This window comes from Artemia franciscana, chromosome 20 (genome assembly GCF_032884065.1).
Source record: "Artemia franciscana chromosome 20, ASM3288406v1, whole genome shotgun sequence".
Taxonomy (NCBI): Eukaryota; Metazoa; Arthropoda; class Branchiopoda; order Anostraca; family Artemiidae; genus Artemia; species Artemia franciscana.
Window position 1 is genome coordinate 15,020,816 of NC_088882.1, and position 27,540 is coordinate 15,048,355.

At 35.5% G+C, this 27,540-nt stretch overlaps 1 protein-coding gene across 2 annotated transcripts in view; it reads right to left on the bottom strand.

The window, feature by feature from the left end:
- Positions 1 to 27,540, bottom strand: part of LOC136039797 (uncharacterized) — a 52,268-nt gene that overhangs the window by 3,124 nt on the left and 21,604 nt on the right. For both annotated transcript variants that reach the window (XM_065723676.1, XM_065723675.1), the window contains exons 3-5: positions 21,878 to 22,005; positions 11,953 to 12,200; positions 8,835 to 8,984 (exon numbers count right to left, since the gene is read on the bottom strand). In XM_065723676.1, the coding sequence (XP_065579748.1) occupies positions 8,835 to 8,984; positions 11,953 to 12,024 (222 nt within the window). In that variant the 5' untranslated portion in view covers positions 12,025 to 12,200; positions 21,878 to 22,005. The remainder of the gene's footprint in view (positions 1 to 8,834; positions 8,985 to 11,952; positions 12,201 to 21,877; positions 22,006 to 27,540) is intronic.

A 27,540-nucleotide genomic window follows, 5' to 3' on the forward strand; every position in this document is an offset into this window, starting at 1 on the left:
GTAACCAGAAGTTCTAGTACCAATTTATAAGATTCAAATTGAACGGAGGGTGAATTCTCCCTCCCCCCCCTCTAGACACACACACACCTTGTATTTTACTAAAATCTATCTGATAGAAATTTTGAGACGGTCATTTGTTGTCGTAGAAACTTCAAAAAAGGCTCATTCGATGGGAAACTGAAGAGGCTAGTGCCTCTTTTAATGTTCAAAATGAGTGGAAGGCAACTAATCCCTCTCTCACGTCCACCACTTCCCCAAACACATCTGATCGAAATTTTGATCCCAGGCTCCCATCCCTCCCTCTTGATAAATATTTGAAGGGGTGACATTTTTCAGGAATGATTATCATTACCGAAGCATTGTTATACGAACATTAATTTTGAAAGTAAAAACAGGGCTGAAGTAGGAGTGTTAGCATCCCTAGCATTTAAGAGGGTCATGGATCAAACAGTTTCTACGAGTAATCTGTAGGTCATGTGCGACCCTTGTCAACAGAAGCCAAAATTAAGAAGAAAAAAGGTTTTGATTACAATACATGCAATAACAAAAGAAACTATGCTGTTTTATACAAATTTCAGGTTTTTAATTTGCTTATCAAAGGCTGGCAGCAAATGAAAATTGGTTCAAGCTTAGAAATAGAGGTTAAAATCATAGGCAGCGAATTAGTGCTGCCTAAATAAAGAGCGATGTGGGGCACAATGTATTACTGTTTTTTGGGTTTGTTTTAGACATATCCATTTTTTTCGGGGGGGGGGATAAGAGGGCACTTTGTATCGAAGACGTTGTCGTAGAAACTTAAAAAAAAACACTCCTTCGATTGGAAATTGAAAAGGGCTAGTGCCCTTTTCAACAGTCGAAAGTTATTGAGGGACAACTAGCCCCCTCCCACACTCACAATTTCCAAACACATGCAATCAAAGTTTTGATGAAAAGTTTTGTTCAACGTTTTTAAAACGTCTGAAAATTATGTCTTTGAGGATAACAGCCCACCCATAGCCCTCAGGGCAAGGGTTGTAAGTTTTGCTCCGGGCATATAAGGTTTATATAGAAAGGGTGATCGTAAGAACTTCGGAAGGGGGCTCATTGGATTGGTAATCAGAAGTTCTAGTGCCCTTTTTAAGATTCAAAGCGATCGGAGGGTTGATATCCTCCCCCCACACGCACCTCGTGTTTTCCAGAATTGAATCTGATAGGAATTTTGAGATGGCCATTTGTTGTCGTAGAAGCTTCGAAAAAGGCTCATTCGATTGGAAATTGAGGAGGCTAAAGTGGCCTTTTTAATAGTTCAAAATGATTGGAGGGCAACTAACCCCCCTCCCACGCCCACCATTTCTGCGAACACATCCAATCGAAATTTTGAGAGAACCATTTTGTTAAGGGTAGCTAAAGGTTCAAAAATTATGTCTTTGAGAATGACAAACCCACAGCCCTCAGGGCAAGGGTTGTAAGTTATCCCCTGGGGCATATCAGGTTTTTGTAGTAAGGGTGGTCGTATAAACTTTGGAGGTGGCTGATTCGATTAGTAGCCAGAAGTTCTAGTACCATTTATAAGATTCAAATTGAACGGAGGGTGAATACTCCCCCCTCCTCCAGACAAACACAGACCTTGTATTTGACCAAAATCCATCTGATAGAAATTTTGAGACGGTCATTTGTTGTTGTAGAAGCTTCAAAAAAGGCTCATTCAATGGGAAATGTTCAAAAATGATTGGGAGGGAGCTAATCCCCCTGCCATGCCCACCATTCCCCCCTCCCACGCCCACCATATCCCCAAACACATCTCATCACATTTTGAGACAGTCATTCTGTTAAGCGTACTTCAAAGGTCCGGAAATTTATGCCTTTGAAGATGACACCCCCCACCACCACAGCCCTCTGGGCAAGGTTTGTAAGTTATGCCTTGGGGGCACATAAGGTTTTTCAAGGAGGCTCATTGGATTGGTAATCAGAAGTTCGAGTACAATTTTTTAAATTCAAATTCATCTGGGAGCGGATACAACCCCCATACACACCAAAAAACACACACCTTGTATTTTTCCGAAATGCATCTGATAAAAATTTTGAGATGGTTGAGATTTTTTGTCGTAGAAACTTTAAGACACTCACTCCATTGGAAACTGGAAGGACCTTTTTTAATAGCCAAAAGTGATTAAAGTGCAACAAGCCTCTCCCCACACCCATCAATTCCTAAAACACATCTAATCAAAATTTTGAGATAGCCGTACTGTTCAGCGTAGTTGAAGGGTCTGTAAATTGTATCTTTGAGAATGACACCCACCCGGAGCCCTAAGGACAAGGGTTGTAAGTTAGACCCTATGGGCATATAAGGTTTTTATGGAATAGGTGGTCGTATAAGCTCCAGTGGCAGCTCATTGGATTGGAAATCAGATGATCTAGTTCTCTTTTTAAGTCAACGTGATCGGTGGCAGCCACCCCCATCGTCCAAAGATCGTATAACAAGGTCTTTGGGGTGGAAAAAATCCTCCAAAGTCTGGGAATAGGGGTTGTGAGTTATGCCCCAGGGGCATATAAGCTTTTATGGAATGGGTGGCCGTGTGAGCTTTAGAAGAGGCTCATTTGATTTGAAATGTAGAGATCTAGTTTCCCTTTAAGTGTAAAACATTATGGAGAGCAACTCGTCCTACTCCCTGGCATCCTCTTTTCCCAAAACACATTCAATTGAAATTTTGAGAAAGCCATTTTATTACCAATAGTCCTAAAATCAGAAAACAGTCCCTCACAGCCCATGGGCAAGGGTTATAAGTTATGTCTGGGGCATATAAGGTTTTTATGGAACGGATAGTCGTATAAACTTTGGATCGGATGGAGCTCATTTGATTGGAAGTCGGAAGTTTTAGTACCCTTTTTAAGAGTCAAAAGTGAATGGAGGGCAATCAGCCACACAAGCCTATCAGTCACAAAACTTATCCGTTCAAAATTTTAAGAGAGCTATTTTGTTCACTATTTTTGAAAGGTACAGTAATTATGCCTTTGTAAATAAATGGAACTGAAAAAGGTGAATGAAATAAATGAAAGTGAAAAACTGAGAAATTACAATAAATAGCTGAGTCACAGTCAAAACGAGCAGAAATTAACATTAGTAGGTCTGATAATCGCCATGCCTTCTCAAGACCAGGAAATAATTTGCGGTTTGCTGAAAACAAAATATATTTTAAATGTTTTCAGTTTTTTACTTTCATAAATAAAAAATTAACCAAACTTTAAGGAATAAATATCAGTCAATGTCAATTAAACTGACAATCCATGGTCATATGTTTTTTTTTTCAGTAAAGTGCACATTATGTTCTGGTCTTGAGAAAGTTTTGCTCATTTTTGAGTTGGATTCGGCTATTATTTTGTAATTTCTGTTTGTTTTGAGTTTCTTTTATTTATTGATAGCGATTTGTGGTAGTTTTACGCTTCAAAGATTATTCGACTTTATTTCTCCTCATTGTCGGCTTAGTGGAGCTCTTTACTTTTCTTTTTCTTTGAAAAACTTATTCTGTGGAAAATGTTTTTAAAATTAATTTCACAAAAAGGAGTGCAATCTTAAAGAAATTTATATATGAAATTCAACAAGTACCAAATCTTTGAGGCCAAAATACGAAATGAGTTCTCTTTTGAGAAGTACTGTTCTGTAAAGGTGAAATTTTGATTTTATGGGTTTTTTTTTGATACGAAGGTGTGGTAGACATCCCCATATTAAAGCAAACCCTAGATAGGGTAATACAATGAACAGAAATTAAATATATAAAAAATAAGTTTTTGTGCCAACGAAAGCAAAGTGAGGCGTTAAAACTTAAAAAAATACAAATTATTCCGTGTATAATAGAGATTATCCCCTCCTTAGCCTTTCGCTCTTTTCACTAAACTTTGAATTTATGTACATAATGCTTTAAGAACGCTGCTCGGACACAAGAGTAATTGAAATGGGATAAAACGAAATTTGACTATACCTCAGGAATGAAAGAGCTTATTCATGCGCATTTGTGCTAAACAATGAAATGTTCCATTAAAATGTTTCAAAAACACTCCGTAAATAGAAAATTTTCAGTCACTAATTAGCCAAGTCTATGAAACTCACAAATAATTTCAGTAAAGCATTATAAACCTTAAGCATGTAGAGCAAGGGGTTAGGGAGAGGGCAGTACCCCATATACACGAAATGTGCTATACTTCCATCGCCGTTTTCTTCTAATGCTTATTTTAATACAGGCGTCACGGCTCCGTCACAAATGATGATATACCGCTAGTCCTGTCACCGCGCTAATTAATTTTAAGGTGTTTATTATGCCTTCTCTTGAACGCCTCAAGAGAATATTTTTCCGGGATTACACCTATTGGGAGGCCATTCCATATAGCGACAGATCGTCGAGCGAAACTTGTCTTCAACTATTCTTGGCAGGGTGTGCCCTGTAAAAGGCAGTTCTATCGAGATATACTTTGGCTAGTTATTCACAAAGCCTTTATTCTATCTGGAACAAGTCATGACACCTCCTCAGATAGAGGGCAATGCATATATCTGTAGAACACGGATACTGAAGCCACGTCAAATCGATTACTGTATTTCGGTTTTAGCTCGCTACTGTTGCTGGTTACTAAAATAGTCAAATCATTAGGTCGGTTACTGTAAGGTATTACTTGTGCGTTGCACTGTTTTAGAAAATCAGACAAATATATTCAATCTTGAAATTAACAAAGTAAGAAAAGTTAAAACCCGGCTTACTTTTCTTTCCTTTGGCAAAACATCTTGTATCTGTTCCTTCATGAGCCCATAGTCCCCATTTTTAGAAAAAGAATAACATTTTTATTGCTATAATTTATGTGAAAAAAACAAGCATATGTGTAAAGTAACCGTTTGTCTTCAGTTCTGACCTACTATGTGTTTCAGTAAATTTTTATTTAAAAATTTTCACTACAAATTTTAAGTAAATTTTTACTTAAATACATAGTAGGTTAGTTCTGACCCACTGTGAGGTATGATTTTTTTTCTGAATTCGTCATATTTTATGCAATTTCCGGGATTACACCTATTGGGAGGCCATTCCATATAGCGACAGATCGTCGAGCGAAACTTGTCTTCAACTATTCTTAGCAGGGTGTGCCCTGTAAAAGGCAGTTCTGTCGAGATATACTTTGGCTAGTTATTCACAAAGCCTTTATTCTATCTGGAACAAGTCATGACACCTCCTCAGATAGAGGGCAATGCATATATCTGTAGAACACGGATACTGAAGCCACGTCAAATCGATTACTGTATTTCGGTTTTAGCTCGCTACTGTTGCTGGTTACTAAAATAGTCAGATCGTTAGGTCGGTTACTGTAGGGTATTACTTGTGCGTTGCACTGTTTTAGAAAATCAGACAAATATATTCAAGCTTGAAATTAACAAAGTAAGAAAAGTTAAAACCCGGCTCACTTTTCTTTCCTTTGGCAAAACATCTTGTATCTGTTCCTTCATGAGCCCATAGTCCCCATTTTTAGAAAAAGAATAACATTTTTGATGCAATAATTTATGTGAAAAAAACAAGCATATGTGTAAAGTAACCGTTTGTCTTCAGTTCTGACCTACTATGTGTTTCAGTAAATTTTTATTTAAAAATTTTCACTACAAATTTTAAGTAAATTTTTACTTAAATACATAGTAGGTTAGTTCTGACCCACTGTGAGGTATGATTTTTTTTCTGAATTCGTCATATTTTATGCAATTTCCGGGATTACACCTATTGGGAGGCCATTCCATATAGCGACAGATCGTCGAGCGAAACTTGTCTTCAACTATTCTTGGCAGGGTGTGCCCTGTAAAAGGCAGTTCTGTCGAGATATACTTTGGCTAGTTATTCACAAAGCCTTTATTCTATCTGGAACAAGTCATGACACCTCCTCAGATAGAGGGCAATGCATATATCTGTAGAACACGGATACTGAAGCCACGTCAAATCGATTACTGTATTTCGGTTTTAGCTCGCTACTGTTGCTGGTTACTAAAATAGTCAAATCATTAGGTCGGTTACTGTAAGGTATTACTTGTGCGTTGCACTGTTTTAGAAAATCAGACAAATATATTCAATCTTAAAATTAACAAAGTAAGAAAAGTTAAAACCCGGCTCACTTTTCTTTCCTTTGGCAAAACATCTTGTATCTGTTCCTTCATGAGCCCATAGTCCCCATTTTTAGAAAAAGAATAACATTTTTATTGCTATAATTTATGTGAAAAAAAAACAAGCATATGTGTAAAGTAACCGTTTGTCTTCAGTTCTGACCTACTATGTGTTTCAGTAAATTTTTATTTAAAAATTTTCACTACAAATTTTAAGTAAATTTTTACTTAAATACATAGTAGGTTAGTTCTGACCCACTGTGAGGTATGATTTTTTTTCTGAATTCGTCATATTTTATGCACTTTGACTTACTTAACTTAAAGCTCTTGCTCGGTAGCGTCACCAGCGTAGAGGGAAGCAGACGTCAGGACAGTTAATCGTCGCCAGAGTGGCTTGTTTTGGGTGAGGGTAGGAACTTCGATGGGGTCAATGCCCCACGTAGTGAGTCGATCGCAGAGGATATCCGTTCCAACGCGATGAGCGAGACTCAAGCTGTTTGGACATGGGAGGTAATTCAAAGGACCGCAGGATATCCATTTTCCGTAGCCTGTCGAGCCACCTAACGTGTTCGATTTTGTGGAGATGTTTTGTCTGGACAGCATCTATCTTCATCATCTGCAACTGAGTCAAAGGCCAAGTTTCTGACGAGTACAACACAACACTTGCTACCGCGGCAGAGTAGATACAAGCTTTCATGAGACGGCTGATCTGTGGTTTGTGGAATAGTGCTCTCAGAAGACGGCTGAAACAGGTGTTCACCTCTGCCACCCTTGCTGATATCTCTGCATCTACAGATATCAGATGCAGATATATACTTCTTTAAGTTTTATCAAATTAAGAAACTTCGTTTTCCCTAAAGTTTCTTAAGTTTGTATGCAGAGTATTCAAATACAGAGGAAGATTCAGGGTGTTTTTTCTGTCGAAATTACCGGTGCATATAGCTTTAAACACACTATGTGTTCAACTTATTTTTTAATTTGCTCCGTTGCTTGTTTTATGGACATGTTTCATGAATATCTAGTATCCAAAGTGGATGATTTTAGGTTTGTTTTCCTTGTGTTATTTCGTGATGTGAACTTTCAGCAGTCATAGAGATCAGTTTCGTTAATATTGAGCTTTATCCATCTAAATATTTCAGCCCCACGTCTGGGAGCCTTTCTCAGCGGGAAAAAAAAATTACAAACCGACAATTTGAGACTTTTTTTTAAGACATCATTAATAAAATGCCACGACAAATAAAACACCACAAAAAATATAAACAATAAAATAAACAAGAAACAAACTCACATTATAAAACAAAACTCCTGCACTGACGGTAATAACTTTAGAATAAAACTAAAGCAATTGTATATAATGAAACTTTCCTCTGCCACATTCGGTGTACAAATTTATAAATATTAAACCCGTTTTTTCTTCAATCAATTTTTCCTACAATAAATTTGTTTTGCATTTCTTTATAACTGAAAAAAAACAATTAAATTTCAAGATCGAAGATTTTCAACAATTTCATATTAACGAATCTAGCAATATATGAATGAGACAAGTATCTTCTCTTTATGCTGCAGTTTAAGAGCTTATGCCTTGACACAAAATCACATTTTTTAAAGGAAACATAAAACTTAAGTTTCGTCACACTAGGAATGTTAACTTCACACTTGTTCTATTTTAAGCCTTTTCCATGTCAACTAATCGTTCCTTTAAATTCTAACAAAGTAAAAAATTTAGTTTTTTTTTATTTTCTTAAATTTTACCACATTAATGAAGAAAAAAACATAAAATGAAACTACTGCATTTTTCATTTTATTTTAGATTTAGCAATGAAAGTTTATTAATACAACTAGTCATAAACACTACCTAAAAAAAGGTTTTGTTTCTTCTTAAGTTTCTAACTGTCTTTCTATTTTCTGCTTGTGAGTATTTGTATTTAGATTTTATAAGCATCTATTGGTATGAAGTATATGCACCAGAATAAAAAAAAAATATTTGAATAGAGCCAAAACATATTTTGTAATTTATGTGTCAATTCTTATTTTAAGGGAATGCCCCTATGATCAAATTCAACTAACTATTTTGACAATAATATACAAAAGAATCAATAAAAGATTTAATCAATTTGATATCTGAATTACGTTAGATCAAGAAACATCTAATAACCACATACTAGTTGTTGACGTGCTATATTCTGCTTCGTATGCACCATCTTTATTGTCTACTCCATTGCATAATTAATTGTTCTGGCCTTGTATTTTTCCTTGTAATTTTTGGTTTGAGCAATGTTTTAAACCTTGTAATAGGACTTAAGCAATTTGATCCTTCTGATGTAGACCTTCTTGGATATGATCATATCTTGGTCAAAAAAATTTATTATATTAAATTTTGTTCTTAGAGTCTGTTATTTTAAATAAAAGCATGTTGTAGTCATTTATTAAAAAAGGTGTCGCACACTTTTAGCATTAAGATAACTACTTGGCTGCAAACCAGACGTTAGGATAATTATTTTTCAGCTTGAGAATGTTGATAGACAATCTATCCGGAAACTGTTTTAACGCGGTTACTTATATGCAGGAGTGCTGAGTTGAAAATGATGTTAGAAGAATGTCCAAAATTTTTTTTGTTCTTTCATTTTGTACACTTTCATTAAAAAAATAGATAATAATCACTATTACTGATCAAATTTTACGAGGAATATACCTACCCTAAGAAACACACCTAACCTGATGGAAGAATACGAACCTTAAGTCTTGCCTCCCATGGAGGCAAATGAGTAGCTGCTAGACGGTCCAAGAGAGCAAGCATGACTGTGCAAGCGCCATCTATGTCAACAATACCCAACGGATTATCTGGCATCTGAAGGTAACGCAAAAAAAAGACTGTAGGGTTCGGCTAAAAAAAAAAATGTTGACAATTATAAATTATACTGTCTATTTTCATCTCCTTTTGTTTTCTTTATCCAAAACAACATCTTTCACGAATCAGGACTTGGCTTGTTTTGCGCTAAATTATTATCCGATTACTTTTTTCATGGTGTGCCCCGACAGTCAGGCTATCGGACTCTCAAAATTTTCAAAATTAACGAATTTGTTTAACAATATAAATTATTTCTTGTATTTTTATCAGCTTATCCAGGAAAACTAAGTCAAAAAAGAAATATCATTCGTAGCTTAAAATTAAATTTCCAGCTGGAGGCAAACTTTCTAAAGTTACAATTAATACTGGAACAAAGGATAAGCTCGGCTTTCTTTTACGGTTAAAAAGATAATCAAATTTAAGAGGCACATGAGGTACCATTCCTCTACCTCAGTCCCAAAGGCAGGAAATGAAATAGTAAATTCAGCCTAAGTCAAACAGTTCGTGGTAACGAACTGTAGTAAGGAGTGACCCGGCTGAATAGTAAACGAAACTCTAAAAAACGGAATTTTCATACCAAGAGATATATCAAAAGAATCGCACTTTTATGCTGATTTTAGATATTTAGTCTTATTCATCAAAAGTTACGAGCCTGAGAAAATTTGCCTTATTTTGGAAGATAGGGGAAAACACCCCCTAAAAGTCATATGATCTTAACGAAAATCACACCATCGCATTCAACATATCAGAAAACCCTAGTGTAGAAGGTTCAAGCTCTTATCTACAAAAATGTGGAACTTTGTATTTTTTGCCAGAAGACCGATCACGGGTGCGTGTTTATTTATTTGTTTGTTTGTTTTTTTCCCAGGGGTGATCGTATTGACCACGTGGTCCTACATTGTCGCGAGAAGGCTCATTCTAATGGAAATTAAAAGCTCTAGTGCCCTTTTTAAGTGACCAAAAAATTGGAGGGCACATAGGCCCCCTCCCATGCTCAGTTTTTTTTTTACCAAAGTCATCGTATCAAAATTTTGAGATAGCCATTTTGTTCAACATAGTCGAAAAACACAATAACTATGTCTTTGAGGCTGACTTACTCCCCCACAGTCCCCAGGGGAAGGGCTGCAACTTACAAACTTTGAACTTTGTGATTAAGGAGTCAATCTTAAAGAACTGGGACAAAATTAAAGCTTTAGTGTAAAGAGTGAGGTATTAATAAGGGGCAAACCCCTCATATATAGAATAAAAATATACGAATATAGAAGTCCGTTACGTAAGTTAATTTGTAAGTTATGTATATTTTTTATTAATAAAAATGTTCGTTAAATATTAAAAATTCTAGTTGCCTTTTTAAGTAAAAAATTGGAGGGCAACTCTCCCACCCTTTTTCTCAAAATCGTCTGATCAAAACTAAGAGAAAGCCATTAAGCAAAAAAAACATAATACGCAAATTTCGTTTTAATTATTCATTTGCTGAGAGCCAAAATAAAAACATGTGTTAATTCAATAACGTTCAGAAATTAAATAAAAAAACGAGTTTTTTTTTAACTGAAAGTAAGGATTGACATTAAAACTTAAAACGAACAGAAATTACTCCGTGTATGAAAGGGGCTGTTCCTCTTTCAACGCCCCGCTCTTTATGCTAAAGTTATTTACTGTGTAATAAAGTAGAATTGAGAGAGAGTAAACTTTAGCGTACAGAGCGGGACGTTGAGGGAGGAACATCCCCTTTCATGCACGGAGTAATTTCTCGTCATTTTAAGTTTTAATGTCGCTCCTTACTGTCAGTTAAAAAAACTCGTTTTTTTATTTAATCACAAACAGAAATAGCTTGCAAAAACAGGTGGAGGCTATTCCGCACTTGCTAGAAAATCCTCAATTTCCGGACCTTCAAACATGTCGATTCATCTCCAAGGAGCTGCTTCAGATTTTGGCTTTGTGGCAAATCAGCCCTACATTAACATAAAATGATAACAGTATCAACATTTTTGATAGTATTTGATATTATTTGATACTATTGATACTATTTGATACTATAGATACTATTTGATGCTATTGATACTATTAGATGACTAAGAAAATCTTCATCTGACGTGATTAGTTGCTATATCAAGTCTGTTTTAGCTGTGAATAGAGAAATAGTGAATAATACAACTAGCCTAGAAATACACACTTTTTGCCTCTGAATAAATGAATTCCACTATCACATTAAATTGTAATAAAAGGATTTGGTGCATTTAATCTAGCTACTTCACCTTAAATCAATGGCATACAAGTTAATTGCATACAGACTAACCGATGCCGTACACAATAAATCAACGGCTTACACAATACCACCGAAACTAGCAAAGAATAGTACTATACTGGATTATGACACAGAATGACTCATAGGAAACCTGCGTCTTGTGCAACTGGTTACTATAGCTAATACGTTAGTGACTTTAAAAACAGAGAAACTTGGATACTTCAATCAATTTAAATAAATAATATATCTAACTTTAATTTCAAATTCCTGTCTACTTGCTTGTTTGCTAGTAGAGTATTTTCATTCGAAAACAAACATATGGCTAGAAGAAGTATAATCTTGGCTGGAAATTTAATATAATCCTTTCTAATATAGATCATAAGACGTCATTTAGTTTCCAGTGTGTCTCTTCGAGGGCCTCTGCCACCTCAAGTAGTATATAAAATAAAATGGAAAAAGGTACCGGCAAAAAAAGGTGAAGTACTACTTTCTTCCATGGAAAATTACTTTTTAGTCTTTTTAGGACTATTTTGACAAGTAAAAACATGTTAAGAAATTATTTGCTCAATCGCTCTCAATTTTTTAGACTCAATCGCTTTTCTTTCGGCTTATAATTAATACAAATAAAAGGAATAAGGAAAATAAAAACGAAAAAAAAAATATATAAGCATATTCAATGCGTTATTTTATGAATTTTCAGAAAAACATGGATTTTATATTATTGTAGTGTGTACTAAAAAAGAAAAAAAAAAAACTTACTATGTAGTCATCTCCTAAATCTTCAATTTCATCGTTCCAGCCACAAGAAACATACGAGAGCAGATAGCCCATTCCGACGGAGTCCTATATTGTCTCTCCCTCTTCCACTACCTTCTTGTATTTCCAGGGGTAAAATTATAACAGGGAGAATATCGCTCAATAATCCTCATTGAATAGCAAGTTCAATAAGGAGTCCGATGGTAGTAGGTTTGTCTTTCGAAGGAACACAGTCCACTACCGTCTGTTCACTGTTCCGAAAAAGAATATAGTACAGATGAGCAAATTATATAAAAAAATTAAGATTGGGTTGATCTTTGATTACGTTTTGAAGCCACAAAAAATTACAGTGAAGCAAGTTACAAGTTCCTACAATTCAAAAGCAGAAGGGCTTTGTAGCTGAGCTTTTTCTCTCTCTTTTTTTCTTCTTTTTTATTACAGTGAATTTAAACAATGTTGTAATTATGTGTTTTATTTACCTGTTTCACTCCACGTTAACCGTTTGGTCTTGGGTGAATCTTATTCATATTCATATGCAAGTTGTTGTTAAAGTTAAATATACCCTACAATATATACATATGCAAAAAAAGTTGAGGGAAAAATCCCAATGACATCCTAGCAAAACAAACACAAAAGAAGTTTGGGTAGAAATTAAGTAGCTATTTCACAGGTAAGAAGGGGTAATTGTGCAAAATCATTTGCGTCATAAACTTTCCGTGTTTTTTACTGTCTTAAGATTTTATAGAAAAGAACAAACCAGGTGGAATTCAACTTTTCACTTTTGATGGTTTAAAGTGTCGTATAGGAGCACAAAAGAAACAGTTTTTAAAAAGGCGGGATTATTTGGCTTCTCTTTCTGATACATTTTGAAGGAACAATGTGAGCCATTTACGAAAATAGGTCAGACACGTGAACACGCAAAACTAAAGCACAGTTTTTACCACGTAACTATAGAAGAGAAACTTATAATTTTCTCTTTGGTTCGATACTTTGTGGATAAAAAATCTAGACTACAATAAAATTCAAAGATAAGAAACTAACATAAGCTTAGCATGACTGTGATTAAATTTAAGCAAGAGAAATATTATTTTTAGCTAAACAATTTCAAACCACTCTTATAATCACATTACCGTACTATAGAACAGACAGGGCATTCATGGAACTATGTGTAAGACTTGGATCTACACAGAATTTTCCAGTGGACGAAGCGATAAAAAGTGTTGTCAGGCTGGAAATTACTGACCAATTGACTAGAAGCAACAGTTACAAAGCGGGAAAACAAAAATTCACGTGAACGCATGCAATTCACCCATCCTTAAGAACAGGTAGTTACAAAGAGCCCTAGGATAATATCATCCCAATGACAAAACCAACAAGGCAGTTTATGATTGTTATAAAAAAAAAGTATGAAATACAGCAAGAAATCGCACTACCGCATGAAAATAACGCGATAATTTGCTATAAAGATGGTTCGCGGACCCAAGAAAAATGGAGCCAGCAGTGTTAATTCACCATAATACCCATCAAAGACGTGTTCAATCAAACGATCATACTCTTGTCGTTACATCAAAGTGTTTCGTTTCCCCTACGAGAACATAATATATATTTCTCCTTCAGGTTCAACATCGTGGATCAAGTTTCATTCCGATCTCCCCAATCTAAGAGTTTTCCGAGAGTTCTGTTTCCCCCCTCCAGCCCTCTGTGTCCACGGATCCGATTTGAATTGAAAATGGAACATCTGAGACATAAGATCCTTCTATATATCAAGTTTCATTAAGATCCCATCACCCATTCGTAAGATAAAGATACCTCCATTTTTCACAAAAAATCGCACTACTACTGCAAAAAAAATCGGACTACCGCATCAAACTAACGCAATAATTTGCTATAAAGATGGTTCGCGGACCCATGAAAAATGGAGCCAGCAATAGTAATTCACCATAATGTCCCTGATATAAATGAAGAAATTACAAGTTGTCTCTTAAGAGAATTTGCAATGGTCTTCTAGGCTGAAGTGATTAGTATTGAACAGGCAACATTAAATAGAACATGAACACAGGAGCTATTTCACAAGAACACTTGTGTCATATCATATAACCGAGCATGTCTTAATGCTCTTGAGAATATTAAAAGCAGACAAAAAAGCAGACTGGAGTGTAATAAAGCCTTAAACAGACTAGCATCCAATAGTAACCGTATTACGCTGATGTCAGCTCTGGGACATCCTGGGATAATAGGTAACTAGTTGGCAAATGAAGCAACTAGTTATGGAGCGGAATACTGTATTCCCATTTCTTGGAGTTGCTGGTAAGCTGCTATAAGGAGACGGACCATAGAGAGAGTGGAACAGAATTGGCACAAAACGAAGATATGTAAAGAAACAAAGGAATTAATTCCAAACTTTAATACCATACCAACCAAGCATATTCTGAGACTTTAAAGGTCCAAAACGCGAATTTTAATAGAAGCCATTACAGGAATTTGGGAATCCTCAGAATCATCTCAATAGAACTGGAAGAATCGATTCCCTGTTTGGTCAAAAATTTCCGATGGCCGAGGAATCATGAAGGGATCTGACAGAAGAATGTCTAACCAGGATTACCGACTGAAAAGATTTTATAAGTTGCATGTTAAGCTTGAACTTGTTGTTGTGTAGGATAACAAGGAAAGTAAATGATAAGGATGAGAGAATTTTGCCCCTAGTACCCCAACCATGGATAAGTTTTTTTTGGCTGCTGATGCAATAAATCGCTGTGGATAAATGATGCAATAAATCTTCGGCTTAGTCCGTGAGTCCTCCTATATGTATATTAATAATGAAAACAAATAGTAATAATGAAAATGAGCCACTCCCTTCACAGCCCAGTTGAGAAACACAACTCAAGACGTCTAAAACAGCAACAAAATAATTTTGACATAAATCAAACAGAATTTCAAATGTACTTCTGCTATATTTGCGAAGCTGAAGCCTGGAAACCACAACAAGAGCAATCGAAGCAATCGAACCAGTTGTTGTAGCAAATTGGAACAGGGCTCATTTGACTGTAGCCATTAAGTGAAAAAAGAGGCCCCTGTACAACCAAATATTTTTTTGCCATTTTTACCGCAATGCACCAATTTTGACTGGAGTACGACCGAACTACTATTGGGCGAAAACTTGGAGAAACTAGACGTAATTAAAACTACCCAAGAGCCTTATAAGAAACCGGTCAATTATCTAATAGATACCAATGGGTATGGGTAACTTATAAGAATGAAAACTAACGGTAGCGTCGACAAAAAAAAATATCAACGCCATCTAGCATTTGATGAAACTTGGTAATTTTCAAGATTTGTATACCGTTATTCCGTCAGAAACTGAGATCAGACACTTATTAGTACACTAATTTTACCAACTACACCAATTAATGTTGTAAGACTTGTTTCATAATCCCCCTCCTAAAGGCCATGGAGCCTTTTTGGGGATTTGTAGATTGCAGTATTATTATTGTGTTTTTATACGAAAATAAAGCTATCAATCTATCTATCTAAATTAATTATTCTTATAATTACGCTGAAAAAAAGTGTCAAGCGTTGCTAGATGGCGATGAATTTTTTTTTGTCGACACTAGCGTTAGTTATCAAATTCATAAGTTACCAATTTTCTTTTGGAGATACTACCATCAGATGAAATACTTTCTCCCAAAAATTTAAGAATTCTATATAGAATGAATCGTTTTTACTAGCGATAATTTTAAAAACAGACTAAGAAGAGTAAAATTTTATTGCATATCAAATTTAAGGGGAAGTTAGAGAATTTATTTTGAATAGAGAACACGATTTTGAAAGACAGAAGATGCACCTTTACACCATTTTTTTTAATTTCTGTAAGTCCTTCAAGGGGATTCTGGGGGGACAGGGAATTAGCCCACTAGTCTCTCTTATTTTGCAGTCCCTTTACAGCTGGCGATAAGGGGTGGGAGCCTTCTTCTTTCTGCAGAAACATCTTGAAAGGAAGTTTACACCTAAAGGGAATTACATTGCAGGTACTTCAAGGGACATCCTCCTCTTCAATATTGGCTGGAAAACAAACCTACTGACAGCAAAAAAAAGACACAAAAAGGGTCTAAATCACCATGAAGGGATAATATTGTTGATGAAAATTGTACCATCAAATTCAACAATGTTGATAACGTATTAACAAATTTTCAGGCGCCTATCTATAAACCTAAGTAGACATTACGTTTTTCTAGACAAGGAGAGTTTGAGACGTACATTCAAACGTTTAATTGTTTTTTTTTCTGCAAAGGTGCGAAATATTCATCCATACACAAGGGTATATTTCATAGAATGGCCGAAAATCAGAGGGGCTGAAAGTTATAGAAATGAAAACACCAGGCGAATTGCATGAAAAATAAATAAAATGAGAAACAAATCTTGAAAACATCGGGAAAAAAATCTCTTTAAACTTGCCTAACTGTGTCTTACTGAAAACTACGTGATTGTGTCATAGTATAGAATATCGGATATGAAGTATTTGAAAAAATTTTGTATTTCGCTCCCAATTAAAATTGGGCCTGTATGAGCCAAGAAGCAAAAACAATGTAGTGTACCATTCCCCTTTCCAGCTATCAAAAGAATACCATTACGACAAACGCCATTTTGTACCCCAAATTTAAACTTGGGCCGGTACGAGCCAATATGCACAGAAAATTTTGTCTTCTACACCCCTTTCCGGCTAACAAAAGAATGCCATTACGACAAAAGCCATTTTGTACTCCAAATTTGAAATAGGGCCAGTATGAGCCAATATGCAAAAAAATGAAGTGTTCCACTCCCCTTTCTATCTAACAAAAGAATGCCATTACGACAAACACCATTTTGTGCTCCAAATTTCGAATTAGGGCAGTATGAGCCAATATGCACAGAACATGTAGTGTTCTACTTCTATTAAAATTATAAAATTATGTGCAGAGCTGATGCACAGCATAAAAAGGGACAATAATCACGAATTGATTCACATCTACGGATATTTGTAAAGGGTATGTGGGGATGAGTGACGTCATACGGAAACAAAAATTTGATCTTTTCAAAAATGTATAAAATTATTTTTCAAGCTAACGAAAGTATACCATTGCAAGAAACACCATTTTATACTCCAAATTTAAAATCGGGCCAAAATGAGCCAATATGCACAAAAAATGTAGTGTTCCACTCCCTTTTCCAGCTAATAAAAGAATACCATTACAAAAAAAGCCATTTTGTACCCTTAATTTAAAATCAGCCCAGTATGAGCCAATATGCACAGAAAATGTGGTATTCCATTCCACTTTCCAGCTAACAAAAAAATACCATTGCGACATACAAAATTTTGTGCTCCAAATTTAAAATCGGGCCAGTGTGAGCCAATATGCACAGAAAATGTAGTGTTCTACTCCCCAAACCGGCTAACAAAAGAATACCCTTACGATAAAAGCCATTTTATACTCCAAATTTAAAATCGGGCCAAAATGAGCCAATATGCACAAAAAATGTAGTGTTCCACTGCCTTTTCAAGCTAATAAAAGAATACCATTACAAAAAAAGCCATTTTGTACCCCCAATTTAAAATCAGCCGAGTATATGCAATATACTGAAAATATGGTATTCCATTCCCCTTTCCAGCTAACAAAAGAATACCATGGCGACAAACACCATTTTGTACTCCAAATTTAAAATTGGGCCAGTATGAGCCAATATGCACAGAAAATGCCTAAAGAACATATAACTATGCCTTTGGGGTTGATGCAACCTTTCAGAGCCCTGGGGAAAGGGTTTTAAATCCTGCCCCGGGGACATATAAGGTTTTTATGGAATGGGTGGTCATGTAAACTTCAGATGGGGCTAATTTGATTTAAAACTGGAAGTCTTAGTACCTTTATTAAGTTTTAGTTCCATTTTAAGAGTCAAAAGTGATGCGGAGAAACTAACCTCCCCCCCTCGCAACTACTCCTCTTTTCACCAAACATATCTGATTGAAATTGTGAGATATACGATTGGTTCAAAATAGTTTAAAGAACATACAACACTGCCTCCAGGGTTGACACAACCGCCCACGACACTGGGGCAAAGGTTGTAAATTACACCCTGGAGGCCTATAAGGTTTTTATGGATTGGGTGTTTGCATAAACTTCAGATGGGGCTTAATTGATTTTAAATTGGAAATTATAGTGCCCTTATTAAGAGTCAAAAGTGGTCTGAGAACAACTGTCCCCCTCCTCCACGTGCATCATTTCCCCAAATACATTCAATCAAAATATAGAGATGGCAATTTTGGTTAGCGTAGTTGAAGGGTCTGGAAACCAAGTCTTTGAGGATAGCATCCCCCCAAAGCTCTCAGGTCAAGGGTTGTAAGTTATAACCTGGGGGCAATAAGATTTTATGGAAAGGGTGGTAGTATATACATCGGGAGAGGATTCATTGGATTGGTAATAAGGAGCTCTAGTGCTAGTTATAAGAGTCAAAGTGATCAGAAGGAAGCAATCCCCTCCCCGCACAGGTCGTGTTTTCCCGAAATGCATTCATTAGACACTTTGAGATAGCTATTTTAATAAAATAGCTCAAAGATCATATAACAAATCCTTTGGGGTTGATATAAACCACCAGAGCCTGGGGCAAGGGTTGTAAATTACGCCCCGGGTGCATTTATGGTTTTTATGGAAGGGGTGATTGTGTAAACTTTAAAGATGGCTCATTTGGTGGAAAACTGGAAATTTTTTCCCTTTTAAGAGGCAAAAGTGATGAAGGTAAACTAACCCACCCCTACCAACTACTCCTCTTTTCACCAAAAGCATCTGATTAAAATTGTGAGATGGGTATTTTGTTCAAAATAGTCCACAGAACATATAACAATGCATAAAGGGTTGACACAATCCCCTAGAGCCCTAGAGCAAGGACTGTCAGTTATACTCCGGGGTCATATAAGGTTTTAATAGAATGTGTGGTGCTATAAACTTCAAATAGGGCTCATTTGATTTGAAATTTGAAGTTATAGTGTCCTTTTTAAGATTCAAAGTGGTTTTAGAGCATTCAACCCCCCACACCCATCATTTCCCAAAACGAACATCCACACAAAATTTTCAGAAATTGATTTTTTCAGTATTGTTGAAATTTTCCGTAGTTGTGCGTTGTGGATGTTAACCCCCACCTGAGGCCTCCGGGCAATGGCTGTAAGTTACGAATGAATAAAACTGATTGTGTATTTTCAGTTTAGCATTCATATGCTGATATTTATTCCTTAAAATCTTGATTAATTTTTGATATTTTAAAGTTACAAAATTGAAATACATTAAAAAAAAAATCAGTAAAGTACAAATTATGAAACGCTTAGAGGGTTTTGAGCCCTACTTAATTTCTACTCATTTTTAGTTTGACTAGCATATTTATTGTAATTTTTGTTCGTTTTGGGTTTCATTTATTTATTGATGCTGATTTGTGGCATATGCTTTTGGTATGGGGTAGTTTTATGCTTGGTAGATTATTAGATTCTACTTTTGTTTCCTTTTGGTTTAATCGAGTTCTTTACTTGTTTTTGAAAAACTAACTTTGAAGAAAAAGTTTTTTTTGACTAATTAAACAATGAGATGATGCTATCAACACAACTGAAATTCTACCCATGAGCTTCAACTTATTAGGTCAGATACTTAAGACAAAGATATTCACACATAGCGAAAAGAAAAAAAGGACAATTTCAGTTCTTTGCAAAAATTTACGAGACCTGAAACTGATTCAAATTAGGAAGCCACGGTCGTCCCCATGATTTAAAATCCTACTGCTAAATATTTTTAGCTGGTGGAAGTAGTTGATTATGAAAGATGAATTTTTCAGCCACAAAATATTATGTGACAAAGAGGTTCCCCTCCCCCTTTTCCTGTGGAATCTTAACGGTAGTGGGTGGTAAACTGGAGTAGCACGATCTTTATAATCATTTCCGACTGATTTTTGTGCCCACAATTTTATTTAGCCCAAGAGCACTTTACAAGAGCAATCTTTTGAGTCACTGGATGCTTCTTTTGACTTCTTTTTTGTGAACCTTATGTCATGTATAAGTAGCACATGTACTTACCCTAAGTCCTCGCCCATCTAAATCTATAGCACAACAGAGGAAGATGGACGAAGGATTTTTTATGGTTTCAGGCTTAAATGCCCAGTTTTCTAGGTAAGAATCTTTCAGAACGATCTTACGAGGGATAGCTCTATGCAGGTGTGATTGAAAAATATTTTTTTAAATTAAAAAAGTGAGCATCGGAAAAGGCAATTCACCCCCTCCCCCTTTCTCTCCCTTTATACACACCCGTATTAAATAATATAAACTTTTCACTTCTTTGTACTTTTGCACTTCACTTTTTTCAACTTTCGCAACTTTTTTGCAGTTTACTTTATACTTTAAGCGAAGGAGCTAGACAACGTTACAATTTTACATTAGTAGCTAGTAAGTTCTGCTTAAGTTCTTACAGCTTTTGTAAGCCTAAAGGTAATTTTTTAAATTCGTGTTCCAGATGCCTAAAGACTATTTACGAAATAAGTAGGACTACTTATCCTTGCCTTTGTTATAACCGACAGGAATGTTTTAGGTTAGTTTCCGAAATTAGCTAATTCGTATATAATTAGGGAAGTTTCTAATCACTTTCAAAAGAATAATGCAACACCGAGAATTAATAAAGACAAATTGACCATTCATTCGCCCGGGATACTTCGATAAAATACATTGAAACTCCTAAGATTTTCAAGGATGGGGCTGTACCCATCTACACTGCAAGATTATAATGCTGACTTTTTAGTTTTCCTAACGAAAATCCAAGTTTTTTCTCTGTAACAGAAAACAAAATATTGAAAACATGATCATATAAACAAAGTACAATGAAGAAGTGAGTGAAAACAAAACATTCGGTCATACTCAGTAAATAATTCAGCTGACTAGAAAGTTTTACCCATCAAAACATAAAGTTAAAGCGTCAAATACAAAAAGATGGTTCTAAAAAGGCCACAAACACGACATTTGATCGTAATAAATAGATTAGTGACGTCTCAGGGTCATAGAAATTCCATGCTATATTTTTCGTGCTCTAGAAACTGTATTTTACCATCGTTTTTCACTTAGCCTTGTAACTTCAAATGGTAATATCTAAACACTTACTTTTGAGCCAGGAACAACTAACGAGATAATGATCAACATTAAAAATTACAAGTTAAAATTCTCTTTGAAAGAGCTGATGTTGTTTAAAAGTTGGCTTAAAGTGCTTTAGCGAAACTTCTATTGTTACCCCAGAATAAATTGAACTCCAATCTTCAGAGCACAAGAATAGACATCTCTCCACTGTACTGTAGCAACTTGCATAAGAAATGCACCATTCAGTATATGGCATCTACGATGGGACAATCTGTGTGAAAAATTGTCCCCTATAATTATGGAGACATTAATCGTAGTTGCAGCGGTAGCTTCAATCTAGTAAGAGGCGAATACGTCCTAAAGAGAGCCAAATCATGGTTGCAGCTGTACTGCACCCTACTAAAAGATGAACTGCCACCCATAGTAACCAAAAGTTGAAAAAAGTAGTTAAAAAAACTGCCAAATGAGGCCATCTTACATCAAATCATGAATGGTAACTATTTTCTTCGTTCACTTTAAGAATAAAAGTTTATAGCAAAAACTATAGTGATTTTGAAAAAAGCTTAATATTCCATGAAACTAGAGTCTGATTAAAACGAAAACTATACCATTAGAATCGGGAAGGTCTAAAACCATTAAGTTCCCTAACTTAAAACACAAGGAAATAACTTTTTGGTATTTATCGCACTGATGTCTCTTTTTTTCTTTATTTTTCACCAGGGCTAGGGGGCTATCAGATAATCATAGATATATTTTAATCAACTATACCGATCCTTTATATAATGAGCTTAATTGACTCACAGGTACCAATTTTGTATCGATTGTTTGAGCTTGAATCGTTGTTTTGGCTTTATTACAGTTCAACAAGGTCTGCTATAGAAATAAGAGTTCGGCTTGGGAAGCACATTTTGGGTATCCTCTGTCGAAACCTAGAATTTACAAAACAATATAAGGCTAAAAATGGACATTCCCTAGATGATACGACAAATCCAATGATACAACAATGGCGTGTTAAACAGGGAGCAAGGGATCCCAGGCAAAGTCTCTGAGGAGGTGTCAAACTGAGCTTTTTTCCAAAGCACTATAATTTTCATATGTCTTCTTGGGGAAAGAGGTAGTTTTAGGGGGGACAGTGGGGCACTTGCACCGGACACAAAAACTTGACCGGCGTAAAACTCTAAATCAATAACCTAATAGTTAGAAGTCCCTATCGTACCTTGCGGGAGCGGAGTGGATAAAACTACGCCCTGTAACTATCAGGATCAGGGATTCCTTAAGCCGTGCTGGATTGAACCGGAGAAATTCAGAATTCGGAGAGTCAGACTCTTCCACTGCGCCGGCACAAGGTAACCAATATTTTTAATTTGAGACACCATGATGTAAACTTGTGCATTATACATTATGTACATTATAAATATAATGTACATAATGTATAATCAAAGAATGTATAATCCTTATTTATTTATTTAAGAATTAACGACACTTCTTGACTACTATGGTCCCTGCGTCGGCCCTGCAGTGCATTCCTGCAGCGTGATGTGTATAATCCTTGTATTAATGTATAATCAAAATCAAAGAATCCGCCAAAAATCCTTAAAAATCAAAGGAATCGAAATCAATTCCTTGCACCCTACGGGATTGAACCAGAGTACTTCAGAACTCGAAGATCCAGACTCTTCCACTGCACCGACACAAGGCAACCAATATTTTTATTTTGGGACACAATGATGTAAACTTGTGCATTATACATTATGTACATTTTAAATATAATCTACAGATATTTTCTTGTTCTTGTCTTCTATATATATAAGTTGTATGTATTTTTGTATGTTTGAGGGTTTGCATATGACGTCTGAAAAATAAAGAATAAAAAGAAAAATAAAAAAGAAAAAAAGAAAAAAGGCAAAAAACAAAAAAAAAACTAAATAGAAAAAAAACTAAAAAGATAAAATCTGAACAGTAAAAGAAATAGTAAAGAAATGAATTCCTTGCACCGTGCGGGATTGAACCAGAGAACTTCTGAACTCGAAGATTCAGACTCTTCCACTGCGCCGGCACAAGGTAACCAATATTTTTATTTTGGGACACCATGATGTAAACTTGTGCATTATACATTATGTACATTATAAATATAATCTACCATATTTTCTTGTTCTTGTCTTCTATATATATAAAATAAGCTGTATGTATTTTTGTACGTTTGAGGGTTTGCATATGACGTCTGAAAAATAAAGAAGAAAAACTAGGTGTTGGTGTGGTGCAAAGCCCCGCACCAACAGCTAGTTATAAATATAAAGTACAGATATTTTCTTGTTCTTGTCTTCTAGATATATAAAAATAAGTTGTATGTATTTTTGTATGTTTGAGGGTTTGCATATGAAGTCTGAAAAATAAAGAATAAATAGAAAACTAAAAAAGAAAAAAAGAAAAAAGGCAAAAAACCAAAAAAAAAACTAAATAGAAAAAAAAATAAAAAGATAAAATCTGTCCAGTAAAAGAAACAGTAAGGAAATGAATTCCTTGCACCGTGCGGGATTGAACCAAAGAACTTCTGAACTCGAAGATTCAGACTCTTCCACTGCGCCGGCACAAGGTAACCAATATTTTTATTTTGGGACACCATGATGTAAACTTGTGCATTATACATTATGTACATTATAAATATAATGTACAGATATTTTCTTGTTCTTGTCTTCTATATATATAAAAATAAGCTGTATGTATTTTTGTACGTTTGAGGGTTTGCATATGACGTCTGAAAAATAAAGAAGAAAAAGAAGAAAAACTAGGTGTTGGTGTAGTGCAAAGCCCCACACCAACAGCTAGTTATAAATATAAAGTACAGATATTTTCTTGTTCTTGTCTTCTAGATATAAAAATAAGTTGTATGTATTTTTGTATGTTTGAGGGTTTGCATATGACGTCTGAAAAATAAAGAATAAAAAGAAAACTAAAAAAGAAAAAAGGCAAAAAACCAAAAAAAAACTAAATAGAAAAAAAACTAAAAAGATAAAATCTGTCCAGTAAAAGAAACTAGTAAGGAAATGAATTCCTTGCACCGTACGGGATTGAACCAGAGAACTTCTGAACTCGAAGATTCAGACTCTTCCACTGCGCCGGCACAAGGTAACCAATACTTTTATTTTGGGACACCATGATGTAAACTTGTGCATTATACATTATGTACATCTATCTATCTATCTAAGAACAGCAAGGAAACAGGCTTGAGGCTGATAGAGAAAGAAAGAACAGAAAGCGTGCCGAGGAATCAAAAGAACAGCAAGGAAACAGGCTTGAGGCTGATAGAGAAAAAAAGAACAGAAAGCGTGCCGAGGAACTACCAGAGCAACGCGGAAGCAGACTTGCTGCTAAAAGAGAAAGTGAAAAAAGAAGGCGTGCCGAGGAATTTACAAGAACAGCAAGAAATCAGGCTTGCTGCTGATAGAGAAAGTAAGAAAAGAAAGCGTGCCGAGGAATCAGAGCAACCTGAAAGTTATCGCCTGGCATTCAGGTACAACCCAGTCGATGATTATAGCTTGAGGAGATGTGTTCAAATCGGGACAATGTCTAAATTTGTCCCTATTGCAAGGCCTTGAAATTCAATGGTGAAACAATGGGAATGTGTTGCGCCTCAGGAAAAGTTAACTTCCTCTATTGGCTGCACCACCAGAGCCATTGAAGACAAATGAATGCTTGCCTGAAAAATTCTAATTTATGGGCACACGTAAAAATATTAAAATTAACTACAAATATGCGTGTCCGATTGCAAAACGATGACTCTGGTCAAACATTTTCAGATCAATTGCTGACAATTGGAAACGGAAAGCTCCCAGTAGACTCAATTTCAGGACGTATACAACTACCTGCTGATTTCTGTAATTTAGTGACGTTGTAGCACGAGACCAGGCAGTCCTTTACAAGTCAGTCGACACAGTTTTGGAACCAAATGAAGCGGTTAATTATCCATCTGAATTTTTAAATTCCATAGATCTTTCAGGGTTTCCACCACACGTGCTACAACTAAAAATAGGCGTACCAATAATACTTTTAAGAAATATAAACCCACCAAAGCTTTGCAATGGCACTCGACTTGCCGTAAAAAAAACAATGGAAAACCTAATAGAGGCCACAATCTTGACAGGGCCTTTTGAGGGTGAGGCTGTTCTTATTCCTCGCATTCCCATGATTCCAACGGATTTGCCTTTTCAATTTAAAAGATTGCAATTCCCAATTCGATTAGCATTTGCAATCACCATTAACAAAGCTCAAGGTCAATCATTAGAAAAATGTGGTATAGATCTTAATACTGATTGTTTTTCCCATGGACAATTGTACGTTGCATGTTCGAGGGTCGGTAAACCTGACAATCTATTTATATGCAGCGACAATTGGACAGCGAAGAATGTTGTATATTCGCAAGTTTTACGCAGTTAATTTGTATTGTATCTATCTATCTATCTATCCATATAAAAACGAGTTGTGTGTATGCATGTTTGTTTGTTTGTAAAAAGAGCGTTTGCATATGATGTCATTATTAGTACATACGGCTTTGTATATGCAGAGACAATGGGAAAGCCAAGAATGTTGTATATTCGCAATTTTTACGTAGTTTAACTCCTGCAGACGAAATGAATGCTTGCCTAAAAAATTCTAATTTATGGGCACACGTAAAAATATTAAAATTAACTACAAATATGCGTGTCCGATTGCAAAACGATGACTCTGGTCAAACAGTAGACTCAATTTCAGGACGTATACAACTACCTGCTGATTTCTGTAATTTAGTGACGTCCAAAAATGAATTGATTGAAAAAGTATTTCCGAATATTCTAAAAAATTATAAAAATAATAAATGGCTAAGTGAAAGAGCGATTCTCGCACCCAAAAACATAGACGTCCACGAAATCAACAATACTGTTTTGACCAAGATTCGAGACCAGGCAGTCCTTTACAAGTCAGTCGACACAGTTTTGGAACCAAATGAAGCGGTTAATTATCCATCTGAATTTTTAAATTCCATAGATCCTTCAGGGTTTCCACCACACGTGCTACAACTAAAAATAGGCGTACCAATAATACTTTTAAGAAATATCAACCCACCAAAGCTTTGCAATGGCACGCGACTTGCCGTAAAAAAAAACAATGGAAAACCTAATAGAGGCTACAATCTTGACAGGGCCTTATGAGGGTGAGGCTGTTCTTATTCCTCGCATTCCCATGATTCCAACGGATCTGCTTTTTCAATTTAAAAGATTGCAATTCCCAATTCGATTAGTATTTGCAATCACCATTAACAAAGCTCAAGGTCAATCATTAGAAAAATGTGGTATAGATCTTAATACTGATTGTTTTTCCCATGGACAATTGTACGTTGCATGTTCGAGGGTCGGTAAACCTGACAATGTATTTATATGCAGCGACAATTGGACAGCGAAGAATGTTGTATATTCGCAAGTTTTACGCAGTTAATTTGTATTGTATCTATCTATCTATCTATCTATATAAAAACGAGTTGTGTGGATGCATGTTTGTTTGTTTGTAAAAAGAGTGTTTGCATATGACGTCATTATTAGTACATACGGCTTTGTATATGCACAGACAATGGGAAAGCCAAGAATGTTGTTTATTCGCAATTTTTACGTAGTTTGAAACACATATATAAATCTATCTATATTCACAGGTGGGACACAGGGACACAACTACAATGGTGCATAACTAATATGGCGCGTAACGACTTACGCGCCCGGGGGGCTTGGGGGGCGCGAAGCGCCCCACCAAGTAGGTGTTGGGGTGGCGCTTCGCGCCACCCCAACAGCTAGTTATAAATATAATGTACAGATATTTTCTTGTTCTTGTCTTCTATATATATAAAAATAAGCTGTGTGTATTTTTGTACGTTTGAGGGTTTGCATATGACGTCTGAAAAATAAAGAAGAAAAAGAAGAAAAACTAGGGGTTGGTGTGGTGCAAAGCCCCACACCAACAGCTAGTTATAAATATAAAGTACAGATATTTTCTTGTTCTTGTCTTCTAGATACATAAAAATAAGTTGTATGTATTTTTGTATGTTTGAGGGTTTGCATATGACGTCTGAAAAATAAAGAATAAAAAGAAAACTAAAAAAGAAAAAAAGATAAAAGGCAAAAAACCAAAAAAAAAACTAAATAGAAAAAAAACTAAAAAGATAAAATCTGTCCAGTAAAAAAAACTAGTAAGGAAATGAATTCCTTACACCGTGCGGGATTGAACCAGAGAACTTCTGAACTCGTAGATTCAGACTCTTCCACTGCGCCGGCACAAGGTAACCAATATTTTTATTTTGGGACAACATGATGTAAACTTGTGCATTATACATTATGTACATTATAAATATAATGTACAGATATTTTCTTGTTCTTGTCTTCTATATATATAAAAATAAGCTGTATGTATTTTTGTACGTTTGAGGGTTTGCATATGACGTC